Source organism: Microtus ochrogaster, unplaced genomic scaffold (genome assembly GCF_000317375.1).
Source record: "Microtus ochrogaster isolate Prairie Vole_2 unplaced genomic scaffold, MicOch1.0 UNK4, whole genome shotgun sequence".
NCBI classification, from domain to species: Eukaryota; Metazoa; Chordata; class Mammalia; order Rodentia; family Cricetidae; genus Microtus; species Microtus ochrogaster.
The window spans coordinates 15,815,120-15,826,966 of NW_004949102.1; the positions used below are offsets into that span (position 1 = coordinate 15,815,120).

Consider the following 11,847-nt stretch of genomic DNA (forward strand, 5'->3'; position numbering starts at 1 on the left):
GATTAAAGGCGTGCGCCACCACCGCCTGGCTCAAACCACCTTTTAAATATTTATTTTATACCCATATATTAGTGCTGCTTTCAACCTTGGTTATAGAAGATTCTTTTTGCAATGAGCAGCAACCAATATAGAATTATAACTGGTCAAAGTGCCAAAAATAAGTGACTATTAAGTGTTTAGCCTTATATAAAACATTTGTATCAACGCCCCTCAAGTACAAGGGAACATATCAAAAGGAGGGACAGAAAGAAGAGAGCTGGAGGATGGGAAAGTACTACAAAACGCTGTCTTCTAGACAAAGGATGGCCACTGCACGCAGGCATTCACAGCAGCTATGGTTTACCTGCACAAGATTAAGCCAGTCAACATTCCATTATGAATGTGAGAGGGGCTTATGAGGCTCCACTCCTAGTCATGAGCTACTGGCAACTAATTACTGCTTTGGAAAGGGAAAGTCATCTTTCTTTGGTGGTACAGCCAGTGGTAGGTTGTTAATTCAGATGGATGACCCCATGTCAACAAGCATGCAGGTTGCACTAATGAAATTCAGTGGTAAGACAACTTGCTGCCAAGTTTGATCCCTGGGACCCACAAGGAGAGAAAGATTTCTACAAACTGTCTTCTGACCTACACACGTGTGCTATAGCACAAACTTGCATGTGCACACACACACACACAAATAAATGTTAACAAGTAACTTTTAAGATAATAACATGAGGGATCTAAAGAAATGGGTCCATAGTTAGGAATGTTTGCTGCTCTTCCAGAGGACCTGAATTCAGTTCAAAGCACCCACATAGAGGCTCAAAACCATCTACAAATTCAGTTTCAGAGGATCTGATGCCCTCTTCTGACTCCTACAGGCACTTACACATCCACATAAATAAAAGTGAAATAAAATCCTTTTTAAAAATCACATAAATTTGGAGAAAGTATTGGAAAGAGTAGGAAGGGGATTTGGGTTAGATATGATTAAGAAAAGTGTATACATTTACAAAATTAGCAAAGAATAACTAAAAATTATTTTTTAAAAAAATTCTACTAGAGGCTAAAGATTGCTGAGCAGTTGAGAGCATCGGTTTCTCTTCCAGAGGACCTGGGTACAATTCCCAGCATCTACATAGCACCTCACAACTATCTGCCAATTCAGCTCCAAGGACTCTAATACATTATCTTGACTGTGACCTCTGTAGGCACCAGAAGTGCATGCTGCACAGACACACATAGGAGAAAACAACTATGAATGCAAAATATCATAAAATCTCAACTGAGAAGTCATCTACTTGTCACTAAGCCTGACAGACACTTTAAAAAAAAAAAAAAATCTCCTGCCTACTCACTCATGTTGACAGGCCAAGCACTGTCTAGATGTCAAAAAAAGTTAGGGAATAAGGCCAATAAATAAATAAATAAATAAATAAAAATTAACAAGGAGGGAACATCTGCTTACTCATGGCAGGAAGATGGTCAAGGCCAGTTTTACAAATGCCTTCTTGAATTCGTCTGCTATATAAAGAATACCACCCTAATGGTTGGCCCTAGTGCTGTATAATCAGCATCCCAACTCTAGGTCTCTCACTAAAAGGAAAAATTCTCCAGAGGGTGGGAAGGCAATTGCACAGAGGGGAGCTGACCTCACTTCAGTGCAGACCCAAAGCCTCCAGGGTACCCACCACAGTTCACATCACCTAAAATGCCTTGTTTGACTAAGCCTAGACTTCAACTCATCTTCGGAACCTGAGCTAGGAAAGATGAATGACTGTTACTAAAGTTCACAATTGCACAAAGCCATATTGTATTTACTAACCACCAAAAACCCAGGTCATAAGCCCAGGGCCCACAGCACTCTCCAGCAGCCTTACCAGAAGTTCCCGGTGAACCTACAGGAGAAGGGGGCACTTTGCTGAGGGCGGAGCCCGTATTCTTGATGTCATATGCATTCCGGTAAGTAGAGAGCAGCCTGCTCACCATGTCAGAACTTATACCCAGCTTCTCCAATCTCTGCAGATTTTCAGAGTTAGTGATCTCGTGGGACCTCTTACAGCCAGCGCCAAACTTGCACTCTCCCTGTAAGTAGTACTGGCAGATGTGGAGCTTAATGCATTGCTTTTGAAATGAGCAAGAGCCGAAGGGTCCATCGCCTTTGTTGTAATGTAGGCAGATCTGTTGACAAAGAGCATAAAAGACATCATCCCATGAACACTTTACACAGCACATCTCCTCAATAGCCATGCCATGGGGAGAAGGGGCCTCAGAGCCAATGTACTATTTCACCATTCACATGGGCCAGAGAGGTCACCTTTCACTTAAGACATGGATACCAAAATGCTCCCTAAAATAAAATACCCTCCGAACAAAACCCTCCCCTAGGAAGACCCATGCAACTTCAAAGGAACAGGAGCAGTGGCAGTCTCCTACCCACCCTTACCCCCCAACAGCCTCACCACACCAAGTATCTCTTACTAGTTCATTTCTCCCAATTTTCCTTTCTAAGTTCAAAGTCAGAGAGGTTATAAGGGCTAATGTATCTCAGAAAAAGCCAAATACCACTGCCTCATTGTTGTGGAAAATTATTTTAAGGTGTGTTGCATTTGTTTAACTCTGTGAAGATGTGTTGCTGTGCCTGCCTAAAACAGCTGACAGTCTAATAAAAAGCTGAACAGCCAATAGCGAGGCAGGAGAAAGGGATAGGCAGGGCTGGCAGGCGGAGAGAATAAATAGGAGGAGAAATCTGAGAAATGGAGGAAGAAGGAGCAAAAGAGAACAAGGAAGATTCTAGGGGCCAGCCACCCAGCCAGTCACAGAATAAGATATACAGAAGTAAGAAAAGAAAAAAAAATCCCAGAGGCAAAAGGTAATCGGGATAATTTAAATTAAGGAAAGCTGGATAAAACAAGCCAAGCTGCTGGGCGGTGGTGGCTCGCGCCTTTAATCCCAGCACTTGGGAGGCAGAGGCAGGCGGATCTCTGTGAGTTCGAGACCAGCCTGGTCTACAAGAGCTAGTTCCAGGACAGGCTCCAAAACCACAGAGAAACCCTGTCTTGAAAAACCAAAAACAAAACCAAGCCAAGCTGAGGTTAGGCATTCATAATTAAGACTAACCCTTCAGGTGTGATTTATTTGGGAGCTGAGTGGCAGGCCCCCAAAAGCAAAAGTTTAAAAAAAAAAAACAACTTCATTTTTCAATGGAACTTGCAAACTCCAAAGCTCAACAGCCAGGTCCAACAGGTACAAGCACCGGCTGCTCAGGCCTGAGGTCCTGACTCAAACACCAGAGTCAACATTAAGGTAAGAAGGAAGAACAACTCCATAGAGTTGTCCTCTGACCTTTGACTGTGGCACACTCATACGTACCCTTGTACACATGTGTGTTTATGCCCCACTCCTAACAAATTTAATAAATTTTATTAAAATTTCATCAGCTGGCCCCAGTCACACAGCTAGTCCCTGTATCTGCTGTGTTCAGCTGGGTTGCTGGCAAACCTCAGCCTTTTTCTGGTTTATTGATACAAGGTCACCCATACCCAGACTGGCCTCATGCTACAGGAGTCCTAGTCCTCCTGTTCACCAACCAAGATCACAAAACACGCACCACCATGCACAACTGCAGACTTGCAGCTTGCCCCCAATCCGCTGCTCCTTTTCTACATTTCAAGTACTTCAACATGGAAACTGGCCCCCACTTGACTCCTAGGCACTAAGTCTCACAAGCTGTAGAAAATCCCTTGAGGGCTTCAGAAGCAGGACTCAGTTTTCCTTCAAGGATTCCACCCATGGGAAAAGCTAGACATCAATTCTGACAGCTGCCGTGCACAAGCCACTCATCAGCTGAGACTCCAATGTTTAAATCTCTAAAACGGGTAGGATTTCAATGTGGCAGAGTTGTTGTGATTACTAGACAGGAAAACAAGGAAGTGTCCAGCAATGCCAGCACATCAGGGGTGCCAGACTGCCCTCGTCCTGGCTCATTTATCTTCCAGCACTCAGGACAGGACTCATCAACCTGAAAACACCTTTGCCCAGAACGTGAACTCTCACAATCACAAACATCACCCTGAAATCATTCTGTGACCTTCTTATCCTACAATTTGATTTGCTTCCTTTAAGGACAAAGCAGGATCTTTTATCTCCTGATCACAGTGCCAAACCAAAATGGATATTCCAGAAAGCTTAGCTAAATAAAATCAATATGAATTTTCAAAAGGCAAATATAAAAAGTCAACATTTATTATGTGCCACTCACAATGATATGCTACCATTTCTCAAATGGGTGACATTGTCTAATACGGAAATATCTGCATTAAAATATGCCAATCTAATTTGTTAGATCAAACCAGTAAGTGTCCAAACATCCCATCTAACCTGCCCCGTCCATGGAAAATACCCTACTCAGATCTGCTGGAGAACTCGAGGCCAGAGGCGCCCTTTAAAGCCAGTGTCCTGTTCACACTGAGGCCTTGCCCAGGACAGTGGAGCACAGCAGAGCCAAAGGCAGGTCTCTTCTGGTGAGTCACAGCAACCCTCTGGCAGCCCCTGGGAGCCTGGCAGAACTGCTGTCAGACACAGGCTACAGTCAGTCTCCCACTCAGCACCTTCCTTCCTCCCCTGCCATGAATGTCATTCCTACCTTGCCACAGTCTAAAAGTTCTCTATACGTTCCCCTGCGCCTTACCCAATAAATCTGTGCTGTTAGTCCTCACCCACCAAATGATACAGAGATAATGCAATAAGTTTACACCATCTGAGAGTGCATGTCAGCTAATGTTCAAATTCTCCTGGGTAAAAGGAATGAGTAGAGAGAGTACTGAGTGACTGTCAAGAAGCTCTGGAAGACATCACCATAGACCAATACCCAAATTTACAGTTCCAATTCCCGCAATTCAGGGACAAGCCAACTGGGGCCATTCGTTCTGCTCAGTGCTAAACACTTGCTTCAGGCACTGGCCAACCTCACTGTCAACTGATAGGGAAGGAAAAGTTTCAAGAGATGCCAAGGCTGGTCCAAACTCAGCAGAGCTAGATATCAAATCCAGTATATTTAATTAGCAGAGCTGGATATTAAAATCTAAGTCTCCTCCATGCAATGGTTCTTGATAAAAATGGTGTCCTCAGCTCTCTTCTGCACTGAGTTATCTATCTTTCAACCATCTGGCTTCTCCACTGTTATTTGCAAAGAAGACCACAACCCCACCATCCCTCTGGCACTCACTTCTGGTAAAAGCCAGGGGTCATTTTGAACCAAGAGTTGGCAAAGCTCATTATAGTTGAGGTGGTCAACACCATGAGTTCTCAGCACACTCAGGTTGTGATCAGTCTTCAAGTTGTGACCATTCCTACAGTTCTTCCTGCAAAGAAGCAGAGATGGTGTTATGGGCTAAATTTGATCTCCCCCACATTCCCCTATTAGAGCTCCAACTTCTGGATCCTTAGGATGTCAAACTGCTTTTGGAGATAGGGTCATCAGAGGGGTAATTAAGTTAAAATAAGGTCATTAGAGTGGTTCCAATCCAACATGACTGATGTCCTTTAATAAGAAGGAGGCTAGAGCAAAGATCCACATAGAGGAAAGGCTTATGAGAACCCCAGGAAGAAGGTGGCCATCTGAAAGTCAAGAAAAGCAATCTCAGAAGAAAGCAACCTGCCAAACACCTCATCTCAAAATTCCATCCTCCAGAACTGTAAGAAATAAATTGTTGCTGCTCAAGCCTCCTGATCTGTCAGGTATTACGACAGACATTTGTAATCCCAACACTCAGAAGCTGAGGCAGTGGGATCACAAGTTCTAGACTAGCTGGACAACATCACAAGCCCCTGTGAAGGAGGGGGAGGCAGGAAAGGGAAGGAGTGTAAGAGAGGAAGGGAGGACAGAAGAACGGTCAGGCCATTCAATCTATGATACTTATGGCAGACTTACAGACTGGTAAAATCATTCCTCATGGCAAGTTTTCACAAATACTTCCTGACCCTACTTATAAGCAGCAGAAAAAAATAGCTATGCATGAAAACATGACTGGGAAGAGATGGCACTGGGCAATGTATAGGGCCCAGACAACCCTTCTCAGCAAGTATGTAATGAGAACATCTGGGCCATCATGCAAAAGGTCTCATAGCAGACTGGCCACTCAGTAAGCACTTACACTTGTATTAAAAACCTGAGTAAGGCAGAAAGACAATTATCACATGTTCTCACTCATAGGTGGTTTTTAAACATTAAGCAAAGAAAACCAGCCTACAGTTCACAATCCCAGAGAACCTAGACAACAATGAGGACACTAAGAGAGACTTACATAGATCTAATCTACATGGGAAGAATAAAAAGATCTCCTGAGTAAACTGGGAGCATGGGGACCTTGGGGGAGGGTTGAAAGGGGGGAGGGGAGAGGATGAGAGTGGAGCAGAGAAAAATATAGAGTTCAATAAAAATCAATCAAAAAAAAAAAAAAACCTGAGTAAGGGTAGGGCCTTTAATCCCAATACTCAGGAGGCAGAGGCAGACAGATTTCTGTGAGTCAAGGCCAGCCTAGGCTACACAGTGAGTCCCAGGATAGTCAGGGAGAGAGACCCTCTCTCTCTCTCTCTCTCTCTCTCTCTCTCTCTCTCTCTCTCTCTCACACACACACACACACACACACACACACACACACACACACACACACACACGAGAAAAAACAAAAGAAAAGAAAAAACTGAGCAGGGGGTAGAGTTAAGAACACTATACTGCTCACCCAGAGGTCCTGCAGTCAATTCCCAGCACCCATGGCTGGTGTCTCACTGACTCCTCTGGCCTTCGAAGGCACCTGCACTTATGTACACCACTCCCTCCATTCTACCCCCACACAGACACATAATTAAAAATAATAAAAGTAGATCTTTCTTTAAACACTAAGCAGAGTGACTCATGCTTTCAGGTATGTGTACACGTAGACACACACTCCTGGGTCCAGTCCTCTTGCAACTCCCCTCCTCCATACTGATCAATCAGGCACTGGTACTCCACCCTAAGAACTCAGGGACAAATCTCCAAATGACTATGTGGGTCACCTGAAAAGCCAGGCAAAGCAGCATCTTCTATACCTTATTTTACATCTGTAATAAACATCTTGAGAGAATGCCAAACTGTTGATCCATTCCCAAACCCTTTTTTTCCTACAAGCTCTCCTGAAGATCAAAAACCACAAAGTCAACCTTGACTCCTATCCCCCACCTAGTGAATGCAATAAAAAAGAACTCAAATATGGAGTGTGAACCGAGATCAGCTGTAGTAGGAAAACAGTGGCCCAAAAGGAAAAGGACACTGCAGAGTCTGGAGTGGGGAGAGAACTGAGGAGTAACCAGGAGAGGCCCCTGAAAGGCACAAAACAAACAAGCCAAATACTCAGAGGGTTAGGGAAAAGCTGACAAGAGGAGAGAAGGGAAAATAAATTGGTAATGCCAATGCCAAATATACCAAATAACTGCAATATGACAATTACAGCTTGCTGAGCATTTTCTATGCAACAGGGGCTGCCTAACTGTCTCATGAGTTAACTCATTCAGTCCTCAATGAGCCTGTGAGGTAATAATCTCAGCATCGTTGAGGAAACTGATAAAGCCACTTGCCAAATACTGGCCAGCAAAGAGCATAGCTGGGTTCAAACAAGGTGACTAGCTCTCGATCACCAGGCACACAGCCTCCTGGGCACAGGTCTGAAGTTAAAGACAGCGTGGTGACGTTTTTGTTTGTTTCAACAAATAAAGCTTGCCTGAAGATCAGAGTGCAGAGCTCAGCCGCTGCAGGCCAGGGAGTGGTGGCACACACCTTTAATCCCGCTTTAATCTCTGTTAGTTCAAGGCTACCCTGACCCAAACAAGGACGAATGTCTCTAAAGAGAAACAGCTCAAAGGTGGTCCCAGCACTAGGGAGGTGGAGACCAAGTGCTGTGGCTAGGTGGAGAGAGGAATGTAAGGCAGGAGAAACTCACTGAAACTCCCAGAGATAACCCTGCCACCAGGAAGTCAAAAGTCACAAAAAAGTACAGTTAGTCACACTCACTTTCTATTTCCCATGGGGAAAAAAACGTTTGGGGTAGTTTAGGAAACTACCTAGTATAAAATCATGGGAGTAGACAAAGGTGAAAAATGAGGAAGAACCTCAGTCATGTCGGCCAGTAAATATCACATGTCCAGATTTCTAGTACAAAATTTGAACCCAAATTTTGGGAATTTGCGTAAGAAGAGATCTTCCTTCCATGATTATCTTACCAATTAAGCACATTATAAAGGTTCACCAGGCAGGTACAGTGGTGCATGGCTTCAATCCCAGAAGCAGGATTCTTCGTGAGTTGGAGGCCAGCTTGGTCTACATAGTAAGCTTCGTGCCAGTCAGGCCAACATAGCGAGGCGGTCTCAAATTCATGCACTCACAGCCACTGCTTGTTACACATCCTCTTTCACTGGGCTTGCAGCTCCTCTTTCACCCTAGAGATCTCATTCCTGCCTGGCAGATTATTCCTAAAACTCCTCACCTTCTCAGATCTGGTCTGCTCCTGTGACTGGGGTCACGGGATTTACCACCCAGCAGCTTCCAAATCAGCATCTAAGGGTTCAGTCTGCCTTTTAGATAATAGAACAGAGGCCCTGTCCTGCCTTCAGTCCCCAGCGGGAGCAGTAATCATTTCTCCACAGCCTCTCTCCACACTGTCACCCTCTCCTTCAACTTCCCCAAATTTCTCTCACACATTCTTTGTGCAGTTCTAACCAAGATTAGAGCCCTAGAGACTACGTTACCCAGGCCATACCCCTTAGGGTTAGGAGACAACTTAGCTTCTGGTAGGGGGGATAATTACCACTTCTAGACCTGGTTCACACAAACCTCCCAACAGACCCTCTACTGTTCAGATTTTCCTTCAACTTTTAGAACTTGATGCTTCAAACTGCTTCAAAAGTGTTGAGGGTACAGCTGTATTCGTCAGTCCGGATCCCTGAATGACTGCAAGGCTACTAACCCAAGGTGACTAATAACCTGACCTCATCATCATCATAATTATAATAATGTCTTCTGTGTTACAGAAGAAGGAAGCAGGAGTTTGAAGACACTAATTCTAGATAACTGGACTCTCTTCGAAGCAGGCATTCTCAGCATCTTCTGCTAACTCAGCATCTACACCATTACCCAATCATCTTAAAATGCAAACCCGATAGCTGCCATCCAACGGGCCTGATCACCGTCAAGGTGAGGCCCAAATCCTTCAGTATAAACGAATTTCACTAATCAACTATACGCAGATGCAAGTGGAGAGCCAGCCCAGACTAACAAGGGCAGCGCGGTAAACAGTGTGATGTGAAGGGTGAAGAGGAAGCGCTCACAAAGAACATAATCTCTACAGAGCAAATCAGGAAGGGCATTCCAGAAAGGGCAACGCCACCAAATGAACCACAGCTGGGGGTGGGGTGTGTCGAAGGGCACCCAGGAGGACTAGGAGATGGCAGGAATCAGTTCCCCAAGTGTTCTGGTAGAAGCTTTACCCCAGCCCCGTACATCCATTTACCCAAAGAGTCAGCAATGTTCTGTTGGAAGTTCCGCCCCAGGACCCCTCCCCCATCTCTCTCCAAACCCTGCCACAGCTCAGAAAGCTCGCAAATGATGACCCTCCCCCAGAGATGTTCACAGGGTACTTAAACTGTACCCCAGGAAACAGACAGACAGACGGTGTTAGGTTGGGAGCCTAGGCCCCAGTCCCTGGCATTTATCTCAGCCACCAGGCCTAGTCTGGACTTCAAATCCCAGCAGGCCAGGTCCTGACCCCAGGGTACTTAAGTGACCCCCCCAAAAGAAAAACACGTGGTCTCCCTTTCTTCTGCAGGTTCCCGGTTTCCCCCTCGGGCCCACCCGAGAGCGCAGATCTCCCATTAAACCTGGATATTTCTTAATTTGGCTTGTTTTGATTTGGCTTGATTGGGAATTTTTGCGTCGTCAGAGAGCTCGCTTAGGAAATATTCCTAACAGACAGACATGGGGTTTTTCAGTCTCTCTTTCCGGTCTTCCCTGGGGTGGGGATGGGGGTGGAGATGGGGGTCTGGGCGAGGCTGGAAAGTCATCTGGGAGCGTTGTAGCCATTAAACCTGGGCCTTTTCTAATTCGGTTTGATTAGGTCTGATGTGGATTGCTGCACCAGCAGAGAGGCTCCTCCGGGTGCAGAAACTTTTCACTAAGGACCTTGAAAATCTTGAGTTTCGGCTTCTCAGCAGGCAAACAGGAGTTGAATGGAGCTTTTCCAGCTTCCTACAGCTCATCTGCGAGCCTTGCTGCCTGCCCCTCAACTTCCCTCCGGGAGCCATAATGCCATGCTCAGGTGTCCCTCCTGGTACCACATCCTATCTAAGCCACTCCATCACAGGGCCAGCCACTAAGCAGGTGATCAGTGACCGCTCAGTGAGTGAGGGACAGGCGAGGCTGTGGAGCAGTCCCCTAGCTGTCTAACTCCGGACGGGGGTGGAAGCCCGGGAGCGGAGGGGCAGGGGCCTCCGCCCGTCGCCGGCGTCCTTACCCGGTCTTCGGGAACTTGCAGGAGCCGTAGATGAGGAACTTGCAGAGGTGCAGTTGCGCGCAAAGCCCGGTGCAACTCGGCTTGGGGCCCTGGTGTGCGCGGCACAGACGCAGCGACGACACGGCCAGCACCAAGCGCTCCGAGGCCGCCGCCCGGCCCGCCCGCGAGGCCACCACGAAGCGCCCGCGGTCCCGCAGCAGCCGCTCCAGCGCGTCGGCGCCCGGGCTCGTTCGCAAGCGGCGCCGCAGCTCGCCTAACTCCAAGGCACCGCCGGCGGCGCACAGCACCTGGGTCACCTCTGCCACCGCGGCCTGAGCCATGGTCGTCGGACCGAGGTTAGCACGGACGACGGCGGCGGCCGTCACGAGCCACGACTCCGCGGGGATGGAGACGCCGAGAGGAAACGAAACCGAAAGCGGGCCGCGGCGGGGAAAACAGGAGTCGCAGGGCCTTGCCACGCCCCCGGGCCGCAGCTGAGGTGCCGGCGCCCTCGCCTGAGGGCCCGCAGCTGGGGACCGCGCGGCTCGACGGCCGCCCGCGCGCACCCCGTGCGGGCTGCGGGCGCGCGCACCGAGCGACCCGGCGCGCCTTCGAGGCGTCGCGCGGGCCGGATCCACGGGTCCTCACGGGGCCGGGGCCCCGGGGCTGCGTCCGAGGGAGAAGGGGTGGCTTCCTTCGAGGCAGAGCTCTGCGGGGCGAGACGCGCCCTCAGCTAGGCCGGGCTTCAGTCAGCGACCTCGGTCTCGGTCGAGCGGCTGAGAGAAGTTTCCAGACGACTCCCGCCCGTTGCGGCCCGTTGGCGGAGGCGCGTTCGCGGGGCTCACAAGTCACCCAGGCAAACGCGGGCTTCGCAGGCAGACCACGGAACCAGGACGACGGACCTGGTCCCACCTCACCCCGGAACAAATGGAAACAGTCGCTCGGAATTGAGAGATCGGCCCGCATGTTACTGGGGCGTCAGTAACATGACCCTCAAGAAAGAGTAGGTATGTCCGTGAAAAGGGCAGGTCCCGCTTCCCTCGTCCCTTCTGAATAAAGATTGTGCAGATATTTCAAGATTCTTCGACGGAAAGGACTTTCCTATATGTGGCCCTGCCAGTTAAACGTCCTTGGAGTAAGTAAATGGGAAATACCTGTTAAAATAAGGATGACCTTTGGCAGCCCCCGTTTCTTCCTCCACGAATCTTCCCAGAAATAAAAGCATCAGTAAATCGCGTTCACAAGATAGGGCAGAGTACTGAGGACAATATACCTGTTTTCAGACCATACAGCTTTAACAAGCATGTTTTAAATTCTGTCTTTGACCTAGAAGGTCATCCAT

The 11,847-nt window shown here is 47.7% G+C and overlaps 1 protein-coding gene across 1 annotated transcript in view; it reads right to left on the reverse strand.

Moving 5' to 3' along the window:
- Parp12 (poly(ADP-ribose) polymerase family member 12) overlaps window positions 1-11,056 on the reverse strand; it is a 39,446-nt gene extending 28,390 nt beyond the window's left edge. The window contains exons 1-3 of the mRNA XM_005365851.2: window positions 10,527-11,056; window positions 5,210-5,345; window positions 1,863-2,163 (exon numbers count right to left, since the gene is read on the reverse strand). Coding sequence (XP_005365908.1) covers window positions 1,863-2,163; window positions 5,210-5,345; window positions 10,527-10,846 — 757 coding nt within the window. The 5' untranslated portion in view covers window positions 10,847-11,056. The remainder of the gene's footprint in view (window positions 1-1,862; window positions 2,164-5,209; window positions 5,346-10,526) is intronic.
- Window positions 11,057-11,847: the final 791 nt, after the last annotated feature.